The 26,132-nt window shown below is 36.8% G+C and overlaps 2 protein-coding genes across 2 annotated transcripts; both read left to right on the forward strand.

Annotated features, from left to right (window-relative positions):
• The first annotated feature begins 2,000 nt into the window (after positions 1-2,000).
• LOC140139264 (uncharacterized) lies at positions 2,001-8,704 on the forward strand. Its single transcript, XM_072161045.1, has 7 exons — positions 2,001-2,009; positions 2,456-2,616; positions 3,978-4,098; positions 5,161-5,348; positions 7,087-7,222; positions 8,202-8,309; positions 8,640-8,704. The coding sequence occupies exons 1-7, from the start codon at positions 2,001-2,003 to the stop codon at positions 8,694-8,696; spliced, it is 780 nt and encodes a 259-aa protein (XP_072017146.1). The 3' UTR covers positions 8,697-8,704.
• A 1,217-nt stretch (positions 8,705-9,921) lies between these two features.
• LOC140139265 (coiled-coil alpha-helical rod protein 1-like) lies at positions 9,922-25,896 on the forward strand. The gene is made up of 12 exons (XM_072161046.1): positions 9,922-10,005; positions 13,442-13,552; positions 14,421-14,527; positions 15,414-15,526; positions 16,119-16,263; positions 17,007-17,131; positions 17,519-17,589; positions 18,191-18,308; positions 19,328-19,429; positions 21,545-21,696; positions 23,466-23,637; positions 24,999-25,896. Exons 1-12 carry the CDS (start codon positions 9,943-9,945, stop codon positions 25,097-25,099), a joined length of 1,380 nt encoding a protein of 459 aa, XP_072017147.1. The 5' UTR covers positions 9,922-9,942; the 3' UTR covers positions 25,100-25,896.
• Positions 25,897-26,132: the final 236 nt, after the last annotated feature.

The following is a 26,132-nucleotide window of genomic DNA, read 5'->3' on the forward strand; positions in this document are numbered from 1 at the left end:
TTGGGCCACTATCACTTTTTTCCTAGTCGACTAGTCGGCAGCAAATAGTCACTACTATCTGTGGTCAGAATTGGACCAAATTTACAATAACAAGTCAAGAAGACCAATTTAATGATGATTTATGGACTTTGATTACTTGCAATTGTTTGTATAGTGTTACTATTGGTAAGACAATGACTAACGTTTTTATCACATTTTCACAGTTTAAATATATGTAAGTATTTGGTTGGTTTTGGTGCGGATATCTGGCGCTTTTAACATTATTTTGTAACATTTAAATATAGTTGCATACAAGTTTTTTATTTTATGTGACCTTACATGTATTTAAAGAGGAAAAAACCATGAACTCTATTTTAATACATAGAGTTTTTTTAATCTGTTTCTGTGTCTATTTCTATACAAAATCTTGTGGGACAGACGATTTTGGAACAAAACAACACAGATATAACCTAAGCCGGAAGTGTGGAAACTTTTTAACTTGCAACCAGCCCAAGGTAGTCCGAGGCTGCTGTGACTAGACTTGGTCAATGCCGGTTATCTTAGATTAGTCCTTATTTGCCTATATGTGACAGGGGGCACATCAATTTTTGTGGATGTGCATTTTGAGGTGGTGGGTCTTTGGGAGCTAGCGGTGTACCGGAAAAAGGGGGTCTTTCGGAGCTGCAAACTGTCAAAATCAAGGGTCTTTCTGGTTGAAAATTGCCTAAAAACCCAGAAATATTGCATATAGAAGCTAGTATCTTGACTTGGGTAGTATTCTTATGTTCTTATATTTCATTAGCTACCAATGTGCCAGTTCTGCTGCCACCATCTTCCTTCAAAACAACACCTCCAGCAGATTCAAACCAGACACAGCTACAAGAGGCTTCAAAGAAGAATGCAGACCAACCTATTCCATCAAGTGAACGTCCACCAAAGACGGATAAAGCTGCAGTACAGGATCCTTGGAAAGAATTGGCTTTAGCAAGTAGAAAACTTGAAGAGTTGAAACTACAGAATGCAGAATTGACAAGGTATTGAGTAAGGTAGAAAATTGTCACACAGTGTGATGTAAAAAATTGATGTAAAAAAACTTGGATTTTCGTATCGACAGCAAAAACCTGTGAAGTGGTCCCCTGGAATTCAAAAAGTCTTGATCTCAGCTTTCAGTCTTGGCAGAATCTGAGGCAAAAGATGCTTTTAGTTACAGATTACAGGGGTCTTAGGTTGAATACCGGTACTCCATCATTTGGCTATTTGGATTGTTTGGGACCTCTAAAGTTTGCGAGAATCAACTTTGATTTATGTAAATATGATCTTTGATTTTGTAAACTCTAAATTTGTTAACTCTGATCTAAGTTGTTGAAATCTGCTTATCCACAGCAAAAAGCAATGAAGCAAATTTTAAGTCATAGCCAGAGCTCTATATCCTATCAAAACCTTTATTCAAGACTAACAGATAGGCCTATTGGTTATAGAATGGGATTTCTTGTGATGAACAACTCATTTTTGAGGTGTTTTTTTGCGTTTTTTGTTTCAGACGTCAACAAAGAAGACTGCCCTCACCAGATGAGGTAGGTTTAACCAACTTTATTGACCTTCTGAATAGGGGTGTCTATGTTTATACACGTTTCACATTCAACCGACCACAGATTGCACTACCTGTAATAGGAAAATCACTACCGAAAAACATAAAGTGATTTAAAAAAAAAAAAAAAAAATTTATTGTTTTTTTTTTTTTAGCTTTTGAGTGGTCTGTTGTAGCCAGTAGCACTATAGACCCTATCAAATAAACCAACTATAACGATTATAACACTTGAAATGGCAGCCATGTTGGTGGAAAACAGTGCTTTGATGTAGTATTCAATAGGGTCTATATGCTGGTACCCATTTATACACCTGGGTAGAAAGAGACAGTAGAGGTTTTGACTTGACTAGGGCACAACACACAGTGAGGCAAAGAGTTTTATACAAAATATCTGTGAATGTTGGGTGTGATAACAGTGGGAGAGCGTGGCACAATGGTTAGGGTACTTACCTTTAGTGCATGAGGTCCCGGGTTCAGTTCCCGGTGGTGGCAATTTGCTGGGATATTGACTTGGGAAAAAAGTCTGAAATTAATTGGCAACCTCTGTAGATTAAATTCAGATTTCCGCTCTCCCCACCTGGTTCATTTAGAATTTGGTAAATGAATCATGAAAGTACTCCGTCCTTCGGAGGGTGCGTTAAGCCGTCGGTCCCATGTGCAGAGAGCCATACCTGTACATGTATCTCACAGCCAGTTTCGAAAAGAGTAGGGTGTGAACCCCTGACTGTTCCCAATCCGTCCCGGTATTCAAAATGGACCCCAATTGAAATAAGCTTCAATAGAGGCTTTCTTGGGTTATCCAGGGTTGTCAAAACCCGAACAAATCAAAAAAAAAAAAAAAAACAGTGACTCATAACATTACTTGATGATCATATTTCCCACACATAGGAGTTTAGAGCAAGGGTTGGTGTACATCATCAACAGCCAACTCATCACCCAGTCCCTGACCAGGCTCAATATCTACACTTACGTCACACCGCTGATATCTTGACAAGGCAGGCTACAGAAGTTGCACAACTCAAGACTGAACTAGATGGATCAAGGGCAAGGTAAAAACATGTTAATGGATCGGCTGATAGATCATGATGAGAACTAAAACTCTACTAGCATTATAGTTGCATGTATTTGTTATATGGATTACAACACATGACGACTGAAAAAGTGTACTTGTGATATTTTAATTAAAGAAATGGAGCTCAGACAAACTGGCATTATAATTAAGGAGAGAAAAAATCAGAACCGTTCGGATTCGAACCAGTGTGCACTAACGATTACATGTTGTTCATCTCACCACCACACGCCACAACAGCTCATGGCGGATCTGCCAACAAATTGAACATGTAATGATTTTATTCTCTCGTAAATGTGATATTTTGGCGAAAGAAAATTTAAAAGTACAAACTTGCAGTAAAAGTAGCACTTCGCACTCATTATTTGTGCATGCTGCAGATGCAAGTTTCCAGAGAGTATGACAAAAACAATCTGGAGGTACTGCATTCAATCTAAGTATGACCAGGCTTTGAAAGGATCCTAACACAATCACATTGATCTTAGGTCTGATGTGATACCTTAAGCAGGTCAAGGAAACTCAACTTATTTTAACCTCATCACCCTTCCCAATTTTTTTTTTGTGTTCCTTGCGTTACATTTCAAAATGTGACCAAATGATTGAAAATTCTACGATAATTTGGCAATGCATTGGATGGAAGCCAAAGAAAGAATAGGTTTTGTTCATGTAATTTGGTGATAATAACATCCAGCAAATACCAGTTTTAAGCTTACTTCAGGATGAAATCAAAACTTGAGCCAATTCCTATTGTTTTAAACAATGGAATGTGTTTCAACCGTCGGTAACTGACAGTCAACCGCCAATCGAGTTTTAATTTCATCCCTTACATGGTATGGCATGGACATTCATGCATTTTGGTAACTTTTCTGTGAAAAAATGAAGGGTGGAGGCCTGGAGGGGGACATTAATTATAGGGGGCATTGATTTATAGGGGGATAGTTGACTAGAGAGAGATACAATATGTGAATGTTTAGCACACAGAGGAGTAAGATAAGACAGAGCGCGTACCACCAGTCAAAGTCTCCGCCTCATCCGATAATGAGGGCCGATTGTTCCATGAAATGCGACAGGCGAGACTGCTACGCAATTACAGCGTATTTTCATTGTCTATTGCGTGTCAATCGCTAAAGCACGCAACTCTGTCGCGATACTGCTGAAGGCACGCATAGCGCTGGCGTGATTGTTTGACACGGCATGATCGAACAATCGGCCCTCATGAATATGCGAGCACTGGTAGCATACAATACACGGGGACTTTGACTGGTGGTACGCGCTCTCACGCTCTGTCTAATCTTACTCCTAGAGTGGTTTAGCATTATATTTTGTTACATTGTGATACAGGTGTGCACAGGAGGTAGCTGAGCTTAGGGAGAGACTGAGACAAGCTGAGAATGAGAAGATGCAACAGGTATCACAATTAACAACTAGACTGACATCAGTGCAAGATGCACACAATAAACAGGTATGTAGAATAGCGCTGCAATATCATCTAGTGGTATGGGAAAAATCAGCACAATTTCATGTTTAAAAACTTAGGTTTTGATATAAAATTGGATATTCATACGTAGTGGTATAGACTAGAATAGAAGAATTTTTAATTTCAACACTACTAAATTTGATCAATTACCGGAAGCAATTTCACAGTAACAAGGGGGACGAGGAAAACACGGTCACCTTTGACATCATGTAAAAGTGTGATGTCATCCAAGGTTGTCAAGCCATAAATCATCAGAGCCATAACATATTCAGCTGAGGACTCAGTTGGTACTGTGAAAGTGCTCCTGGTAAGTTATCAAATTTAGGAGTGTTGCAGTTTTAAAATTCTTCTAATCTTGATTTTATGAAATATTCATGTCTGCATTTAAGTAGAATTGCAATGTTGTGATTTGTGCAATATGCTCTGGAACATGGGTTCTCAATTATTTTTGCTCGCAGGCCACAGAGGGCCAAAATTACTTCTAAGATTTGTGTTTGAGGGCCAAATACACCTTCATTTGCTATGTTTACTGTACTATACATTTCAGAGCTGCTCAACTCAAGGACCAACCACAATTGATCAACGAGCAGGATCTGGACTGCAGGTTGCAAATTGCAATTGCCTTCGGTGCCCCTACCAGTTGCCTTGATGCCCTATTAATTGCTGCTATTCTTTATCTTTAACATGTCATTGCTTGTAAAATAGATGTACCCTTTCAAAATTGCCTTGAAATGGGTGCCCTTCAGAATCCTTATTTTGCAGCATGTTGTATTGAGATCTCCTGTTCTCAAAATTGCTTCAAAGACTTTGAACTAATTTATTATATTGTTTTATATGTTACTAAAGAAAGAGGAATATGGTTAAACAAAGAGTATTGAGGTTAATCTAGGTATTGAGGTATAATAGATAAATCAAGACGTGGGAAGTATGGAGAATCAAATTATCTGCATAGAAAGTTATAATTTGAACACAGTCCTTGATCTGTGATTTGAATAAATAGCTTACCATTTGTTTTTATTGATTTAATAATTTTAAATTAATTTATAGATGGATGAAATGAAGTACAAATACAAGACTGAAAGTAGAACACTTGAGCTGAGGGTGACCGATTTGGAGCACACCGTGCAAAGAAATGAAAGCACATACAAATCAACTGTGTCCAATCTACAGACTAACCTGGATATTGAGAAGACACAGCATACACAGAATGTAGCAACTTTGAAAGAAGAGCTAAGGTGGGTTGTACATGTAAGCAGTATCAGTCACTTATCACTTGGGCTATTCCAGTTGAAATCCACACTACCCTTGTGGAAGATTTTGGAAATATCTTCCGCAGGGGGAATATGTTTTTTAAATGTAATTGGTCAGGGTTAATCATTTTGAAACCCATATTCCTCCTGTATTATAGCTTTACCTATATCTTCCACAACTGGAGTGAGTATTTCAAATCGAAGTTACCCAATTGTCTATTTTATTCAAAACTCATACTCCCTCTGTGGAAAGTTTTAGCTAAATCTTTCACAGGGGTAGTGGGGATTTTAAATGGAATAGTCGAATTTTGTAATGATTGGTAGTTTTCTGGATCCGTAGATTTGATGATTGATATGTTAGATGAGAAATAATCACATCATAAATTTATCACGTACATTGTATTTTAAAGGAATTAAAGTCCCAAATGTTATTGGCACCAGAAACTGAATTTATTTATTTTTTCAGATTATCCTGTTGTAAACAATTACTACTTGAACACTTTCATTTTTCCCAAAATCCTAATTTTTCTGGAATGTTTTTGAGAATAAATGTTTATCTGCAATACGAAAAGTCAAAATTTTCATACACACATTGCATACACTTTAAGTACATATCATTGGATTTTTTAAGTTTACTTCCAGGACTGTTAAATATCAATTTTTAATAATTTACCATAAAATTTCTATTATATCGCAAATTTGAAAAAATCTGAATTATTTGATATCAGAAGGATATTTCTCATATTCAGAATGCAATTTGGTGTGTCTGATGTGCTCTTAAGGGATCTAAAATGAAGCGTTTATTATGCGTTTCGACAGTATTTTTTGTGGGACATGAGAGCACCTCGGACCTATCGAATTGCATTCTGAATCTAAGCATGTCTTTCTGATATCAAATAATTTTCATTTTTGAAAATCACAATATAATACAAATTTTATGACAAATCATAAAATTTGATATTTTTCAAATTTTGATATATAACAGTCCTCGGTAAATTATATAAATCTAATGATATATTCTTAAAGTGTGTGTAGAGGAGGAAAAGCCGACGGTCAATTGAAAATTTTGACCTTTCATATTGAAGATATGGATTTTTTTCCAAAAGACCTAATTTTTTTGGTGTTTTGGGGAAAAATCCATATCTTCAATACTGAAAGGTCAAAATTTTCAATTGATCGTCGGCTTTTCATCCCACCTACATACACTTTAAGTATAAATCATCAGATTTATAAAGTTTACTTCAAGTACTGTTAAATATCAAAAATATCAATTTTAATGATTTGCCATAAAATGTGTAATTGCGAATTTCAAAAATCAAAATTATTTGATATCAGAATGACATTCTTCGTATTCAGAATGCAATTGATATGTCTGATGTGCTCTGATGTCCCAAAATAAATACTGTCCAAACGTTCATACCCCAGCCCTTAAGCCCTGCAAACATATGGTGCAAAGGTGGGTGACTGACCCCTTAACCAATCAGGGACACTGTAAGAAAGGCAGCAATGCTCATGAGGTTAATGCTGTGGGAAACACATCACATGAATAGGATTGACCAACAGAAATCAGGCAATAATCAGCATCTTATATGATCTTAACAATTACACAAAAGTGTTAGCCAATGGCTTCTGCAACTATCACTTGCATGCATCATAATTGGCTGGCTGGACTTTCATAAACAAGCACACACTTGAAATCAAAGTTATGTATTCCTACCTGTAGGTGCAAGCAGGATGAGATTGTATCCCTGAGTAATCTAGTAGCCCAGCTTAGAACCTATATAGGAGATTCAAGGCAGGAGGTACAGAAGAACTCACAATGGCAACAACAAAAGATGATGTTAGAAAAGAGAATAATGGTAAGTTATTAGAAATCAAAATCAATTAAATCACAGGGATTTATTGATCCCTTTATGCTGTGACCCAACCTCAGGGTGATGGTCTATAGTGCACTGCAAGACCCACAAGGCTGCACACTTTACAGAAAGTCACTGAACATGGTGTCCCAATTATTCCATGCTTATTTGCTTATTTCAGGTGGTTTTCCTGAACCATGACTGATTTCCATATCCTCCTGTCCTGCATTGCAGTCCCAGATCAGATGCTTCCAGTCCCGTGTCCTGCTTGAATACATCTACATACGTAAGGGGTGGTCTATCAAGGTTCCTTGTTTCATGTTTGGGTGTCCAGTTTATCAGTTTAGTGACATGTTCGTTCTTACTCCTGAAGCAGTGTCCAGCGAAGCATGCCCTCCTTTTACTTATCTTCTCTGAGAGTCTTGAAAGGTCTCTGTGCAGCTCTTTGTTGCTTATGTGCTGCTACCAATGGATGTGAGTCATCTGAATGGGTGACTATTTGAAATCTACACTCCCTGTGTAGGAGATTAAGGCCATATCTTCCCTGGGTCTATAGGGGGTGTATGGATTTCAACTGGAATTGCCCTACAAGTAGACCCTTGTTTTGATCTTGAACTGTGCACCCTTGGAATGGTTTATGGAGAGCAGTGTACACATTTGAAATTCACATTCCCTGGTGGCAGATTAAGGTCATATCTTCTTTGTGGATTTCAAATGGTATAGCCCAGTGTTGTGTAACAGTGTTGTCTTTTATACTTACGCTTTAATAAACGTGGATGCCTTGCAAAAGCATTCTTGCTTGTTGCGTTAACTTGTGCACGAAAAGTGTGAAAAATGTTGTTAAAAAAACCTTTTACAATGCGTTTGCACAGAGAACCTCATTTTGGTAGCAAGGTGGCAAATCCATGCAAAGGGTCAATTGGATTGTTTGGAATACATGTTAATAACACATTAATTGCACTTGTTTGTTTTTCAATATTAGGAGTTGGACAAAGAATGCAACAGTCTGCAATCCACTGTACAGCTCATAAATATTCGTCTGTCCTCGTCCAATGAGATTCTTACTATCCAGGAGGCGGAGCTTGCCAAGGTATTAAAATGGCATTTATTTGATGCTATTTCAAAAAAGACCAAAGTATCTCTTTGATGCTATTTCAAAAAGACCAAAGTTTCTCTCCTGCAGTTGTCTGCTTTAAGGGTTAGCAATTTTGGGGGATTTGTGCATCCAAAGTGCATGATTTGTTTGATGAAAATGATGCTTCATTTCGTCATTTCGATCACTGCCTGCTCAAAAATGACATCAAATGAATGTGTAAGTCCTTTGTGTATAAAAAGATTAAAAAAAGTAGTTTTGTAAAATAACAATGATAAGATTAAAATGCATTTTTATATTTAATATTTTGGTTTTCTTCCTCAACAGGGTAAAATTGAAGGTGTGGATGGAGGTAAACTTGCATCCGGTCTACTAACGAGGTAAATAGTTAAATCAAAAGAAGACTTTAGAAATTGCATACAACATTGGGGCTTTGTCATTGCAATCAGATAATTTAGGCTTTGAGTTTAAAGGTGAGTGAGTGCAATGCTCATGGAGGGCACACCTTAAATTACTCATCCAAGTGTGATTTATAACTCATCTTATAAAATCTACCAGACTCTTCTTGAATCTTCACAAGGGCAGTCAGTTTATAGCACACTGGCAGCTTACCATAACATTTCACAAGGGCAGTCAGTTTATAGCACACTGGCAGCTTACCATAACATTTCACAAGGGCAGTCAGTTTATAGCACACTGGCAGCTTACCATAACATTTCACAAGGGCAGTCAGTTTATAGCACACTGGCAGCTTACCATAACATTTCACAAGGGCAGTCAGTTTATAGCACACTGGCAGCTTACCATAACATTTCACAAGGGCAGTCAGTTTATAGCACACTGGCAGCTTACCATAACATTTCACAAGGGCAGTCAGTTTATAGCACACTGGCAGCTTACCATTACATTTCACAAGGGCAGTCAGTTTATAGCACACTGGCAGCTTACCATAACATTTCACAAGGGCAGTCAGTTTATAGCACACTGGCAGCTTACCATAACATTTCACAAGGGCAGTCAGTTTATAGCACACTGGCAGCTTACCATAACATTTCACAAGGGCAGTCAGTTTATAGCACACTGGCAGCTTACCATAACATTTCACAAGGGCAGTCAGTTTATAGCACACTGGCAGCTTACCATAACATTTCAAGGAGTGTGATTTACTGCATGCCAAGTATTTTTAAAACTCAAAGCCTGATAATTAATGCACAAACCAAAAAAGATAATACAGTTGATAGTTTATCACTATAATTTATCACTGTTTAGGTAGAAAATAGAAATCATAAATTCATCGAGATTGGTAGAATACAGAATATAAGTGATTAATATCTTATCCAAATATGTGCACTTACTGTGTATGCTTTGGCAAGCACTTTTGAGGAGAGAGAATCAAAGCAGACAAAAAGCAATACCAACTTGATCATAGTTTTTTCTACTACAACCTTTGATATGTGCAATTGTTTCAGTCCATATGATTGTGTCAATTCACTTCTTAAGATGAGGGGAATGCAAATAGTTGTATAGTAAAATTATTATTTGTGTTTTAAGCAATATTATTATTAAGTTTTCATAATTCCATTTATACTATTTGTTTTTGTGAAGATGGCGAGAAAAGGTTTTTGCGCTGATGGTGCAACTGAAATCTCAAGATATTGCATCGCAAAAAGATGCAAAAGATCAACAAAATATGGTAAGTCGTATTGGAAGTCAGCAATCACTAAAAGTCTTTTTCTTTTTTAGAGATTATCTGACAAAATTAATTAGCTATAAATATATCACTTGCATTTGGAATTTTTCACTTGTCATTGTACCGTAATTTCCGGAATATTGGCCGCACGGAGTATAAGCCGCAGGTCCGAAAAAATGCTAAAATAAGATTCAAACGGCGGCGTATAAGCCGCACCGCCATATAAGCCGCACCACGAACGGCCGATTTTGACATGCATACTCTTCTGTAATGCGCTATTTTCACCTATAAATGGAAGTCTAAGAATAAATAAAAGTTTATGTCATCAGACAACATTTTATCAGCAAAATGGTTTAAATGTTGTTCCTAACTTACTAATTGGGTCAATTTCATTGACGTCGGCGTTTTATTTGATCCTCAAGCATGGTATCAACATGGTGAATACCGCGCTGTGTGGATATTGATCCATGACGTAATTCATGTAACTTGTACTCGATCATTATCTTCCAATGTTCTTCAATGTCTGTGTACTGTCCAAATTAATAAAATAATCCCAGTTCAGCAATTCCGTAAGCGATAGCGTATCCTTGTATGATTTTTATGTATTCAAAATACCAATGATAATTGGCGAATTCTGGGTTGAAATAGTCCATCACACACGCCGCGCCGCGAGGTTGCTCTATCTTCCGGGTCTTGGGGTCGTTAAGCCATGTGCTACTGCTAGCCCTGATGAGCAAGTCGGAAACCCCATCAAAACGTGCCTCAAGCGTCGATCGTCATCACAGGGATTCCCCTTCACGTCACATTGTTTATCAATTTGAGCGGGAATCGCCAATCGCATGGTTAAGAAAAGTTTTTTAAAAAAAATTACAAAACCTTAATTCGTTCAAATTTTATAAAAATAAACTTCTTGACCATAAACTTGCTTTAAAAATAATTGTATGAGATCATCACCCCGGCCCCCAGGAGGCAAATGCCCAGGTAAACATGTTTCTAAATATGGTGTAATTGATACTATCCCACGGTCGGTATGAATGAAGTTATGAATATTTAATGAGGACTACCCGGGAAGTACAAGGTCGCTCGTAAAGTTGTTTACCAAAAATGTCTACTTTCAACGTCGCATGGGCAGAACCGGGTTCCAGCGTTGTGTATGAATAATTACCGTAATGAGGGAAAGCACACGGGAAAGTACCCGATGTGTGGTACCAGAAATTCAACTTTTCGTGGATATTTAATGGCCAATTCATTCTTGGAGTTATTTGAAAACAAAATGTGAATTGTTCTTGTTGTACAGTGATTTACTACAAAATACGGAGCATTGTACCAGTAATATGGAAAGTTATTTGCTAGTTGGCTAAGGGCTGAATGAGAGCCAACGCCCAGCGCCAGTGCATGAGTGTGAGGTAGGCCTCCTACATAATTTGCTTTCAAGGATCGATCAAACATGACAGATATGAAACTTTTATAATATAAATAAAAAGCGAACAACCATATTTTTTTTTTTACTCAAACTTCACAATTGTACAAGAATGAAATTAAAAATGCAAGAAAAATTTACAATAATTTTTTTACACTTTCTATTAATAAATCGCTGCAATTATGAGAATGATTGAATGATAATTCCATCAATGCGATCATGATTAAATTGGGACGGGATGACGGCGTCGTCTGTTGATAATTTCCGGGATAAATACTCAAGTCATGTCAGTCAATCAATGAGACTGTCATCAAAATTTCCATGAATGAACTGACATAAAAGAGGATTACGGTAAACGATGTTGATGACTTTGAACAATTTGCCGATTGGCTCACTCACCAGCGGTCGAGTCGTTTTTTAAAAAAAATTTTCTTGTTTGTTTTTCTGCTTCAAACGTTGCTGTATAAGCCGCATCACCGTATAAGCCGCACTGACTTTCGGCGGCTCCAAAAATAACGTATACGCCGCGGCTTATATTCCAGAAATTACGGTAATAACAAAACATAGCCACCGGTTTGTTTATTTGCAGCACTGTGCATCTAAGCAGATGAACGGTGATGTGTCACCCGAAACAATTATGTCTCAAACAGAGTGATGGCAATTTTAGCAAAAACAAAAACAAAAAAACCTCTAGCATGTAAACATATGTGACATGATCAAGGGGAATGAGTCACATGTCGACCCTGGTCGAAAATGAGTTTTATATATGTTTCTAAAGAGGACATTTAGAGCTTTCTGAAACTGAAAACCCCATGTTGATACGACTTTTATTTGGTTACATCAATTTATCAATCGCTGAAAACAATATAAAACAAAAGAATTTTAACACTTTCTTTGTCAATATCTCAAAATCAATATTAGCGACATCCGACTCATTTCCCTTGATCGTGTCACATATGCTTAATGGATGCTACATCATTTGTACCACCCCAAAATTCTGTTAAGTTTTTGATACGATAAGTTAAGTTTTCTTGCAAAATTCCACCACCAAATAAGGCTTAAGGGGGTACTACACCCCTCCATAAATTTATGACTTTTTTTGCATTTTTCTCAAAAACTAATAACACGGTGGTAACAAAAGTTATGTATATTATAGGGGCAATGAATTCAATTACTACACTGAAATTTCAGTGACCTAAGACAAGCGGTTCATTATTTATGATAAGAAATGAGGGACAGCTAGGATGTACCTCATTTCCTATCATATATACTGAACCAAGTGTTTTGAGTCACTGAAATTTCAGTGTAATAATTGGATTCCTTGCCCCAATAATATGCGTAACTTTTGTTACCACTGTGTTATTATATTTTGAGAAAAATGCAAAAATAGTCTCAAATTTACCACAGGGGTGTAGTACCCCCTTAAAGTTAAGGGGGTACTACACCCCTGGTCAATTTTGTGCCTATTTTTGCATTTTTCTCAAAAATTATAGCGCATAGGTGAGAAGTAAGATATGTATATTATAGGGCAAGGACTACAACTACTGCACTGGAAATTTTATTTCAGCACAGACAACAGTTGTGGAGTTACAGACAAAAATGAGGGAAAACCAATATTTGATCAATAAATCAATAACGACTTGCCTTGAGTTGCGGAATTTTCAGTGCAGTAGTTGTAGTCCTTGCCCCTATAACATACATATCTTACTTACCACCAATGCGCTATAATTTTGGAGAAAAATGCAAAAATAGGCACAAAATTGGCCAGGGGTGTAGTACCCCCTTAAGTAACAATTTTATCGTAAATTTTTCGTATTGTTATTTTTTATCACTACCTGCCCGTGTTGAGAGTGAGTGGCATGAAACTAATAAAATGATTAGGAGGATAAGTGTGACATTTGTTCCAACAAGTATGGTACATTTTCTGTGTTGGCTAAAATGAAATGTCAGTGCGGGTAGGAAACAGAAACCAATGAATCAATTTTCATTTACCATGCCCATATTTATTTTCCATTTCAGATTGTGGAATTGGAGAACAAAGCGGCATCAGCTCAAAATAAGTGCCTCATGCTAGACCATACAATTGCTGATAAGGATGCACAGTTAAAGATGGAGGGAGCAAAGACCCAGGTAGGTTGTCACTTATGACTCATCAGAGTTTGAAGAATAGGATCAGATTCTTGCTGGGATATCTTGAAACAGTCAATGAATTTTCACCATGTTGCTATGGGTAGAATGTACTAATGTGCAGGATTTCTTGAGCATTAATGTGGGTCTAACTCTAAGGGGAGCATGACCTATACTTTGATCAGCTCGTAATCGGCGGGCCTTGTAACATCGCGGATTAATATCAAAATATTTTATTTTGATAATTCTCTTGTGACATCTCGCCAGAAGCATCACAAATTATTAATTGAAGTCCTGTACTTTCTTTAGCTCACTAAATATAGGCCAGACAGGTCACTAATAGCACGCTTAACGTGGGTCTACTTTTCGGCGTAGTGGCAAAAGCCTAACATTTCCGCCTATTAAGAGCTGATCAAACTGTTGTGCTTGCACTCAAATATTGAGACAAGTAAAGCTGACACACCAGAGGAATGTTACAGGTTCTATGAAGGAGATCCCAAGGCTTGATTATAAGGGGTGTCATTTCCATCCCATGTTCATGTGCAGTATTGTTCTCATGAGGACAAAAATGCCTAAAACTTTTGTTTTCATATATTATTGGCCTTAACTCAAGAACTGTAAGATATATGGAAATGTGATCAAAATGTGATTGGCTTCCTTTACTCATTTACTATATAAGATCAATGTACGCTATTTACATTAAGAAGTACACTGCAGTTTTTCCATTAAATTGCTAAAAAAAAAATGGAAAAATATGGCTTCTGCCATCCGACTCACCTTTACCTTAAGATTGATTTTGTGAAAGGTAATCTTTTGATGATGTCTTTCTTGTTGTAACATAAGCTTATTCTATATGTTAATTTGGGTGCAGAATGTTGTTGATGAGTTGCAGTCCTTGCAGCAAGTTGCAGATGCATTGGATGCCAAGTTACAAGAAGATGAAGATGCTGTGATGGGACTTAATCCTGCTTTGAATTGGTAAGTGATCATCACAGTAAAACTTGTATGGGTGAATGATTATTTGGTGAGGGGAAGTGAACCTGTTGTGACGGTACCATCAAAGTGTTAAAAAGTTTAAAAGTGCTGAAGTTATTGTGATAAAATATCTGTCAGAATTACAACTGCATCTATTTACTTACAAAGGTGCAAGGTTGTGTAATTTATACCAGGTTGGTTTCTTGGTGTGGGTTGTTAAAATGAACCAAAGTTTGATTGCTTTGATTTCAGTTTAGCCACATGTAGTCAAGCATATTATTTCATTAGCCTAATTGGAATCAACCAGTCGGGTCAGAACACACACACATCTAGATTGAATGCCACATGTTACTTCACTTCATTTCTGCCTGCTGTTAACACCCATTTGTACTTGCTGTGGTGTTAACTTAATTTTGTTATCATGTGTTATATCAATGATGTAATAAATTATTTTAAAGACACTGGAAACAGAACTGCATATTTCTATATAACATTACCGTATTCGTCCGAGTATAGTCCCACGTTCGAGTATAGTCCCACCCCCATTTTTCAAAAATTCCAGAAATTGTAAAAAAAAAAAAGGGTTTTTTTGGTTTTGTATTTTCCCTGGACCTAGACCTAGATGCTAGGATCATTCATGGTTGACCTAAAAAAAAAAAAAATTCAAGATGTTTTGTATTTTTAATATAAAAATTGATCATTTGTATTCATGTCATACTCTATTAATGATTTCAAAATGCATTCAAATTTTTTTTTGAAATTCAAGTATAATCCCACCCACCAATACGGTACTTTTTACCACATTCATTTCATGTGCAGGTGTGGACTGTTTTTCACATTACTACTCGGAAGAATAAATTTTCAAATTGAATTTTAATATGTTGTACAGTTTTAGAGATTGGCAGAATTCTCACCAAGAAAGAATGCGAAGTATAGCAACAAAACTTGGAGCCTTTGAGCAGCGGGTGAGCTTTGCAACAAGTCGTATTGATGTGCTAAAAGGTTAGTAACATATTGAACAGGCATATCTTGATTTGGTCCAGGCTGTGAGTTATTTGTACTGAAACATAATAAGCATTTGCACTTTTCTTTCCATTATTGTCATATTATGAACTGCCAAATAGCAGAGGTGTTAATTCAATATTTTAGCGAAATATTTTACTTCATGTTGACATTGGCTAAATAAGCTGTATTTTCAATCAACAGGGGCTTGTCCCCTATTTTTACTCCTAGCATACTGAATAAATACCGCTAAATTTACCTTTTTTCAGAACTCTTTTGAAATTAAAGTGCCAGGGAATTGATTAAAGAAAAATCGAACTGCATGATAATATGAATTGTATAAAAACCCCACCAAAAAACCCAAACAAACCGAATTATTCTTAGTGTAAGAGAGCACAAAATACTAATAGGATTAGAGTTAGGGTTAGGATTTAGGGTAAGGTTTAGGGTTAGGATAAAGATTAGGATTAGAATTAGGGTTTATTTGGTGTTCTCTTACACAAAGGATACACCCAAAAAACCCTAAATGATACAAACATCTAAACCAAATTGATAGCATCTATATTATCATTTCACAACTTCATATCAACAGGACTATTTGCAAGAAAAGAAGCTCTACTGAAGATTCAGATGTCTCAGAGTGAACAAGGAAAGAAGACAACATCCAGCAGTTATGTTGTTGATGTGAGCACCTCACCAGACTACACTGAGGAATCGGTACAGCTTGTGGATAGAAGGTATGTTTTCATAGAAGACAGACGATAGGGAAATAATTGTGGTGATTTTTTGTGTTATGTTATATACTCTGGAAATTTTTTATCACAAACTCTGTTAAAGTTCTGATAACACAAAGGGATTTTTAAAGTCCCAAATTTATACCTTAAAAACTTGATAGTTAGCATATGTGCTTACTATTGAGCGCTTTAAAAACATGCAAATATGAAGAGCCCCATCCACTCAAGTGTAAAGAGTTTTGAGCAAATCATTGATACACATAGTTATATACGAACAAGTAAACCTGCAAATTTGTGTCAACCCCATTAGCTCAGTTGGTAAAGCGCAGGACTGGTGCAATTTCATGTTTTCAAAAGCGCTTGATAGTAAGCACATGTACATATGCTAACTATCGAGTTTTTACGGTATGTTTATGTATTAACAAACCTAGCAACACAAACTCCTGTTACACAAATTAATATCAACTTGGACAACTTTGTGTCAGTGTACATGATTGGTGTTCAATTCTAAATGCCTAACTGTCAAAATGGTGAGTGGGAACAGAATTTAGCTTGATCAATAGGCAAGGGCAGGACAACGTCACAACTGCCAATAGGCGGTGAAAACAATTTGTGCATATTAGGGAAAATAAAGGCATGTATTGCACTTCATATTAAAAATAATGCATGGCTGAGTCAACCAAACTTTTGGCCTATTATAAGTGTTTTGCTTTTCTTTATCAAATGTTCTCTTTTGTTCATTCAAGAATGTCATATGATGAGCTCATTGCTGAGTTGGAAAGAGTGAAGAAAGAGAGATCTAATCTTGCAGAAAGAATCAAAGATGATGCCAAGTATTTTGAAGAGACTTTACAATCAACCAAAGACAAGTGTAAGTATAGCCTGCGATTAAAACTTGTACCTAAAATGGACTCTGAAGCAGTAAGTCTTCTTGGAATCAATTCCTGAATAAGTAGGTTTTTCAAAATGCAAAGCTACATTTTCTCTGTGATGCTTGTCAACTGAATGAGAAGGAGGTGAAATATGGAAAGCAAATACCTCAATTACTATGATGCTTGCTCATCAATGAGAGAAACCTCTTGGTTTTTTGGGTGTCATGAACAAGATTGGCCAAAACACTAGGGCATTAAGGCAGTAGTGTGCACATGGGGTAAATTGCCTTGGGTTGGTGGATATATATGTCACAGTTGTGTAGATTAGATATTACAGTGTCATTTTCATTACATAAATAAACACATCGCATTATTCTGTTTTACAGTGGAATCAAAGATAGCAGAATTAGAGGAAACATCAAGAAACTTGGAGAAGACAGTGGAAGAAATGACTCAGGTATGAGCATGCAATTTATAACATCTTTATTAGCTTTAAACTTGCCAAATGTTTACTGTTATTGTGAATAGGGCAGTAATGTTTTGTAGTATAACAAAGTGGCGATCTGGTTGGTATTTCAAAAGAATGTTAAAAGGGCATTTCGTGATCCACAGCATCATCCCCCACTTTTCTCAAAAAAAGTTGAGATTTTTATATTACTGGAAACCTCTGGCTACATAATGTTTATTTGCAAAATATTTCTTGCAGATTAATTCGTTTAGCAAAGATATCGTGAAATTTTAATTTCGTTCTGGTATACCAGAACGAAATTACAACACATTGTCTAAGGAGCAGTGTAATACACATAATCATGCATAACTCTCAAACGCAAAATCGGAATCAACTGAAATTGTCAGAATAAGCTTTTTTTGTGGATATATACTGAAAAATGTCATAAAAAGAGGATGCTAGGATCACAAAATTCTCCTTTAAGAGTGGCTAATGACATAAAATCATTTATGAGTACAGATATGTTTTCAATTTTGATTTTTAAGATAAATAAAAGCAAACAAAACTAGATTAAATATAATTTATTTGTATTGAAAATATTGTTCTGCAGCAAATAGAATCTCAGGGTAGCGAATTTGAAGAAAAGGAGGCAAGCCTGATGGAAGCAACAGACACAATCAGTAAATTGAAAGTAGACATTGCAAAATTACATGTCGGAGCAGACAAAGGTATCTAACCATTGGAGAAAAGAAAAACTTGACATTTTGAGTTAGTTATGGTACTTCAGATCAGGGACATCACATCATCCAAAATCGCTACCCTAGCTCAAATAAAAGCATATGTGACGTGTCATGTCAAAAGGAGACACTTTTGGGCAGGGTATCAATTTTGAGGTTTTTACATATCTTAAATATAGAGATATTTTGCTCCACAATGCCGTTTTCCCCAATGAAATCCGACATTCCTAAGCGAAGATATTGAGTTCGTAAGTTATGGTATTATAAAATTCGAAATTGAGATATCGACCTTTAAAAATATTATTGACAATGTTGAGAGTAGGAATTACCTTGAAAAATATCTCAAAAAATACAAGATGCCAGTTATATTCCGGTCTGAAACTATCAGACAATATTTTTAACATTAATAACATCACAAATTTGCAACAAACCCAAATTGTGAAAAAATCACCCCCAGTCAGATTTTTGGCTATTTCTCCATTTATGATCCTGCCCAAAAGTGTCTCCTTTTGACATGACACGACACATATGTTTGTACTTTGATCCTATTTACAGTGGGTGACCCAATTGATAGCCTCATCCACCATTTTATGCCATCATTTTTGGCATCTGAAGAAAGATGATATTTTTCTCATACCCCAGTAAAGGTTTAGGCCTGATATATGTTTTCTTTAGATGGTATTAAACAAAACAAAAATGTGGTAGCCTCATCCCCATGGTGGTGTACCCAAGTGGTAGCCTCATCTCACTTGGCTGTATACAGTGTAAGACCCATCCTATACTATATGGGGCATTGTGATACATGTTTTTACAATGTGAGGTAGAAAACTTAACTTGAGAGAATCAAGATAGATTATCTTAAAATCATGCCATTGATTCTTGCTAGATGAGTTTCTGTGGATCAATTTTGATTTACGCAAAGCTCAATAAAATATCACCCTGGCCTCATATAATTACGACCCTGCATGCATGTTGACCATGACAGCTTAACATTTTTGTATCCCTTTCAGCATCCAAAGAGCGGTGTGAAGTCATGGAAAGTCAGTACAAGAGTCAGCTTATGGAGATGGAACAGAGAGTGAATGAGGCTAGAAGGGAGCATGCTAAAGCAGGTAAGAAAACAAGTTGAATATACAGTGGATTTCATGGCAATTTGAATAGTTAATGCTGACTTAATCCCGTAGGACGTATCCACTTGATGGCGAAAATGCACTGATTTGAATCTTCCACTACGAAATCCAACATGGCATTATTCTCAACTTTAGATGAGACACTATTATATACTAGTCATGATCACATCCTCTCTTGCAAGTGTCTATTACAGTCAGGGTTTTCTTTAAGCATTTTGCTGAAGGGGTATTTTCCAATTTTTTTGACCCTTTCAATTGTGAATTTTTCCTCTGAAGGAGTCAGAAACATTGCCCAAGGGGTATTTTTATAATATTAATTTTGAATACATTTTTAACAATATGTGTGTTTTTGGAGCTATAGGCGTAGATCCGGAGGTGGTTGGGGGGAATCTCCCCCAATATTTTGCCAGGGGATGGTCCATACAATCATCCCCCAATGTTGACGCCTGTATGTGGGTTTCTGACCAAATTAACCTCATATTTGGCCATTTTAGCCCCAAAGTGCAAATTTTGGCGGCTTAGCAAATTGATTCCACTTTTACACCATATTTCAACAGTTTAGCTTCAAAATGATTCCACTTTTGCACCATATTTCAACAGTTTAGCTTCAAAATTTCAAAATCTTTTGTACCATAAACTTATTCTTTTTCCGAAAGGTGCTGGATTCACTATACTTCAAGACATTTTTTTCACCCCTCCCAGTCAAAAAGAAATCTACGCCACTGTTTGGAGCAGTGGCGGATCTAGAGCAGTCAGAAGGGGTGGGGGCAATTTTAGAAGAAAATAATAATATATAAAAATGCCACCTGAGAAGTAAGATACTTTTGCAAAATGAAAAACTAATTGAAGCAATTTGGTGGATCATTTTGGCACTATTAATGTGTAAAATTTTAGTTTAAAAAAGCCGAACATTTGTGAAATGAGCAGTCCATGGAGTCTTTCGTGGACGGCAAGTTGTCGAAAGCAGAAGTGAAAGTGGCCATTTGTTTATGAACTACGCAGGGTGATGTTCCCCCCCTTAGACATGTTAGAACTTGGAAAATTTTGCAAAATTAAGACCTAATTGAAGCGATTTGGTGGACCATTTTGACAATATTACTGTGTAAAATTTAAGTTTGAACAGTTGAAAAGCCGAAAAAAGTGAAATGACGATCCATAAAGCCTTTCGTTGTCACGTTTTCCCTATTAGGCCTATAAATTGTGTTAAACATAGGGCCTAAATTGGCAAATGTCGAAAGCAGAAGCGAAAATGGTCACTTATTTTTCCACTACGCATGGGGGTGTCTGAGGGGGATGTCCCCCCCTCCCCCGAGAGGGAAAATATTGCAAAATTAAAGTCCAATTGAAGACATATTTGGTGCATCATTTAAACAGAAAAAACGACCCGAACCCAATTTGCAATATTTCAAACTGACACTCTACAATTTTAGAGACTCGCAATCACTAAAACATAAATGGATCGATGCTGACAATATTTGATGGGCCCTACATATCGGGAGTAGGTCCTAAATGCCAAAAGCCAAGAATAAATGCACAATATCGGGTGTTTCTCGATTCAAATCTTGCAATATCTGAATGCGTACGTTTTCAAGATTTTGTACGCATTGGACTTTGTGACTATGGATTTGAAGGAGTCAGAAAAATGCCTGATGTGCGTTAAAGTAAACCCTGATTACAGTTTGTGTTTCAGACCATTTGAAATTTGAAAGGGCATTCAATCACAGGAATTTGATAATATAGGGTACTGAAAGCAATTTGTTTGTGCCTTGAAGAGCTACAGTTGGATGTATGAATAATGATATCTGTTAGTTTCACTAGAACTGTTGATGTGAACTTACCATGTGCTCATTCAGTATTAGGTACAAAAAAAAAAGCTGCCAAGGCAAATGATAACCGGTGCCTCATAATTAATTAACACTTGGTGTTGATATTGTACTGTATTATATGGTAATTTTCCAGTAGTTTCTTTGGCGATTTGGAGTGCGAGGGACTTTAAGGGATTTGTTATTGCCGCAATCATGCCCTCTAATGTGTTACAATGTCAATAATATTGACCATGTATAACTGCTTGTTTGTATGATTGTGTATCATTTTCAGTGGTGTCCTTACGTCAACTGGAGAGACAGCATGCCAGGGAGAAAGATAGATCAGCTGAGATGCTAAAGATACAAGAAGAACAAAGTAAACTAGATATAGGTAGATTAACCAATCAGTTGAAAGATGTGGAAAGGGACAAGAATTTGCTCATGGTAGGTATTGTCTAAATCTCAGGGAAGGTTGGTTTGGTTAGGGATGTGCCTTAAGAAAATCTGAAAGTGGACTTATATCTGACAAATTTCCAAGAAAATTTGACCTACTTTATGCCTGAAACCCAGATATTTTGTCAAATTAAACACAATTTCACAAAGTTTTACAAAATTTCAACAACAAAATGGAATTTGAACCCTGGTAAATTAGTGGCATGTGCAGTATTTGGGTTGTTGAATTCTGCACCATTGACTTAACACAACATAGTCATATCGTGTGATCGTAATTTTGCAAATTTAGGGTTTGAATTATTTTAGTTTTAGGGTCAGGATTAGAATTTAGTTAGCATGATGGTAGGGGTTTAGGAGGTGACGGTTGGAGTTAGGCCAGGTCAGGACTACGTGTTTGGTTAGGGTTTGGTGTTAAACAGGATTGAAAACAAAAAAAAACCCTGGTTTTTGGATTGTGCCCCCGTATTTCGGATTTTCAGCGGTTTTTAGAACCCCTTGTTGTAAAACTTAGTGCTACCTCTGGTTTATATGCTCATGGATTTAGTAATGTCCTGATACACTAGACTTTGATGAAAACTGTAATAGATTTGTCATAATTTGGTCATGGAATTTGGTCCTGAAGGTGCAGGAACCTTGCATTATAGGGAGTGTTTTTTTTTTTGTGACTGAATGTAGTCCTCACGGGGGACTTTTTTTTACTGTGTAGTCCCTACAAGGGAGGGGAATAAAAGTAGTCCTACAGAGAACCTTCTGCCTGTGCAGTGCAACAGTGACTACTCCCTTATCGTCCTATTGCCACAACAAGCCAAGACTTATGTAAACTTACAACCACCAAACCCTAACTCGATGCATTTATGAACAGCAAAAGATAGGTGCTAGTATGTATAATGGAATTTGGGTTCTGTTTTGAAGTCCATGCAATTGAATCAGACCATCAAATCATCACAAACTATCAGACCAGACAAATACTGTAAGTGTAATGTGTACGGTACATGATGACAGATATGTACATTCATTTTATGTGCCCCTCTAGGCTTGCAGGAAGTAAAAAGCAGATTGTAAAACTGTTTGTGTAAATCAATATATAGTTGAGGGAAGTGCATATGGCTACTTTCACTTCCCTTTACACATGAAGGTTAATGTGTTTCCATGACCTTTGTGGCTGAACAGGAACTTGTCTTTTGATCAGATAGTTTGAATCTTCCGGTTACGTGTATATATGTCAGTTTTAAGTTACATTTTTTTAAATATGTGATACATCTATCGCCAAAAATCAGTTTGGTCATGGAAAGGTGATGGAATTTTATTGGTCTGACGGTGCAGGGACCCTGCTTGATCATTTCATGTCCCATAGATCCAATGGTTGAGAAAATAATTGTGTGACTTTCCAACATTGGCTGCCGCATCTTAAAGTACTTTCCTGCCCCATAGAAACCAATTGCTAAGAGGAAACTTGAACTACTTTTCAATTATTTGACCCGCAACTTGGGCTGAAAATTGTTGGCAGCCCTGTCACTTCAAGATGGCAGATCCCACGGATGGTAAGTCAAACTGAGCTGTGCCTATAATGGGCTTGATTTCTAGAAAGATTTTACAGAATGCCTTTGATAAATAGTGAACAGTTTTGAATATGCTAACATGAATTATTGAGATTTGGAGCACTTCCTTGACAATCCAATATATGACTGAATCTGTAAACTTTCAATTCTTTCCACCTGCAATATGTAAAACAGTTATGTTTTATTGTTGCTTTCTTCTAGGCTACCCTAAGGCAAGAGGGTCTGATAAACCAGTACAAAGCGCAACGAGCTGTAGCTAAGAAAATGCCACCGGACAAGGAGTCTGTATCAGATAATCAAGATGTGTCTGCCCAGGATACATCAAAACAACCTGCCGCATTTAAAGCTGGGAGACAAGTGCAACAGAAAAAAGGCAAGTGGAAAAAAATTCTGTAAGTCAGAACAATATCACAAATGACAGCCAATGAGTAGATTGAAATTAATCTTCCTCACCTATTTTCAGAGACAGGGAAAACTGATTGGTTACCATCTGCATACTTTGGATATGCATTGTCACCTCCCTCGTTACGCTAAGCTACCTAATCATGGGTCGTGTGGAGTTTTATTGACAGGGACGTCAGATGCTAACTTTATTTTTACCTTTTTCTTTAGCTAGGAATTGAACTTGAGATATCAGGATCCCACTGTTGTGACATTCATCCAATCAGTCAATTTGTGGAAGTAGCATGTAATTTCATTTTCATGCATCATTTTGTTTTACCAGAATGCATTTGTTTCAACCAGGCATGAGAATTTTCCTTTTTTTAAGGAATTCCTTTGTTTTGCCCAAATTTCTGTGTTTTCATTTCTTTTTAGCCCGTTTTGAGCATTTTTGCCATATTTTATGCACCTTTTCCTTTTTTAACAGGATTTTCCTTTTTTTCATTGCAATGTCTTCTCATGCCTGTTCAACACATCCAATAGCCTTTGTATTATAGATGTCAAATGTGTGCCTTTAAAGGTGTATTTTGTGATTCTAACATTCTCTTTTATGGTATGGTTCACTAGATATCCATGAAAAAAGATTATTTTCAAAATTTCATTTGATTCTGACATTGAATTTGTGAGTTATGCATATAATTGCATATTACAGTGCCCTATATGCCACTGTGTTGTCATATCTGTATCTCTACTGCCCAAAATACATTGGATGAATCAATAAGAAAGGTTGTGTACACCAACGTGGTGTAGTCCTAAGTTTCTGATGGTATAATATCTTATCAGGGGATAAGGCTGTGGATTATATGTGACATGATCAAGGAGAATGAGTCCCATGTCGGCAATTTTCAATTTGAAGCTTTTTACATCAAAATCAGACATCTTGTTACCGAGTTATGAACAATTTATCAATGGCTGAAAACAATATAAAACAAAAGAATTTGAACACTGTTTTTGCCAATAACTCAAAAACAATATTAGCGACATCTGACTCATTCCCCTTGATCATGTCACATGTGTTTAAAAGGGCACTTCATTATTATGAAGTACCCTTTTAAAACCCTGTCCATGGTAATGTAAATATGTGAGCCTGTGTACCATAATTATGACCATCACTGTCACAAATGCTAGCCCAATTAATTAGAGCTTTAAATAATTTAAGTATGACAGTTACAGGAGAACCACATTCACAAGGGGAGTTGAGCCTAGGCAGCAGTGATGAGTGTTTCAACCACACTACCAGCTCAACCATGGAAAGTGCTTGATGTTATTTCATTTTTGCCTTTGTCCCCACAGATTCCTTGAACACCATGATAGCTGATATAAGAACTTTAACACAACAGGTTCTCCTTGATAAAGATGACGATAATGAGGAGGAAGAGGACAGGGATAAATGAGGTCCTATAGGATGAAAGCGAGGGATGAACAGGAGAAGTTTCTTCTTGCAAGAGGACAAACAGGAAAGAGGAGGTACTATAGGATGAAAGCCAAGGATGGACAGGAGAGGAGGATTCATGCAAGAGGACAAACCAAGGAGATGACAATAAGATCCTATAGGATGAAACAAGGGATGAACAGGAGAGGGTTCTTCTCGCAAGAGGACAAACCATGAAGGCCAGTGATGGAGGATAAGGGATCCCTGTTGCATGAGGATGAACCAGTAAAGGCCAGTTATTAGATCAGATATTGTCACAAGGTTGATGTTAAAGGAGGGTGATCTGATTTCATTACATGCTATATCTTATTTGGTTGAATGACTTATCCCTTAAGGCTCTATCTGTGACGTTTCCTGCCAGTATTCCAATTTGTTATGATATGAAAGCCATAAATGTACATTTGAAAGCCCACAAAATACTGTATGGAGAAAAGTGGGTAAACCCATGATACCCATATTTTGGCTTACAAAATCCAAACAAAACATCTACCAACCCTAATATTTCACAGGGACAGAAGACAAATAATTATTGGTTTTCCATTGATACCAAAATCTCTGTTTGATGGAGTAAAAACTTGGGATGAGGTTGTTAATTGGATCATCCTCCTTTATTTGTGACTGTCCACCACAGTTTTTATGACGCAAACTTGTATTTTATTGAGATGGGGTTTGTTGAAAAGGCAGAAAAGGAAATGGTATCCACTATAATATATTCCATATTGTATTGGTGTGCATTGGGAAAAAGGTGAAGGGGCATTGGACCTTCAATCCCGGTCATAATTGTTCGAACACTTTAACATGGGTACCTCAAATATGCCCCCATTCCCCCTGATCAATGTTGTTGGTTGTTATTTTGGTCATGAACCCCTAGAAACATCCAACATTGATTGGTGGGGCAGGGGGAGGGTTGTAGTAGTAGGAAATGGTTCAGACTTCACATCAAAGAAAGCAACATTTTAATATGTCAAGTAAATCAGAAATACGGTCTCAAACAG

Source organism: Amphiura filiformis, chromosome 18, assembly GCF_039555335.1.
Source record: "Amphiura filiformis chromosome 18, Afil_fr2py, whole genome shotgun sequence".
In the NCBI taxonomy this organism is placed as follows: Eukaryota; Metazoa; Echinodermata; class Ophiuroidea; order Amphilepidida; family Amphiuridae; genus Amphiura; species Amphiura filiformis.

Bases quoted from the DNA above. Each gene is read 5' to 3' on its own strand.
- LOC140139264 (XM_072161045.1), top strand. The intron at 2,617-3,977 runs GTAAAAACATGT...ATTGTGATACAG, and splicing joins CTAGATGGATCAAGGGCAAG to GTGTGCACAGGAGGTAGCTG. The intron at 5,349-7,086 runs GTGGGTTGTACA...TCCTACCTGTAG, and splicing joins ACTTTGAAAGAAGAGCTAAG to GTGCAAGCAGGATGAGATTG.
- LOC140139265 (XM_072161046.1), top strand. From the start codon at position 9,943: ATGGTGCAACTGAAATCTCAAGATATTGCATCGCAAAAAGATGCAAAA. The intron at 10,006-13,441 runs GTAAGTCGTATT...TTTCCATTTCAG, and splicing joins CAAAAGATCAACAAAATATG to ATTGTGGAATTGGAGAACAA. The intron at 23,638-24,998 runs GCAAGTGGAAAA...TTGTCCCCACAG, and splicing joins ACAAGTGCAACAGAAAAAAG to ATTCCTTGAACACCATGATA.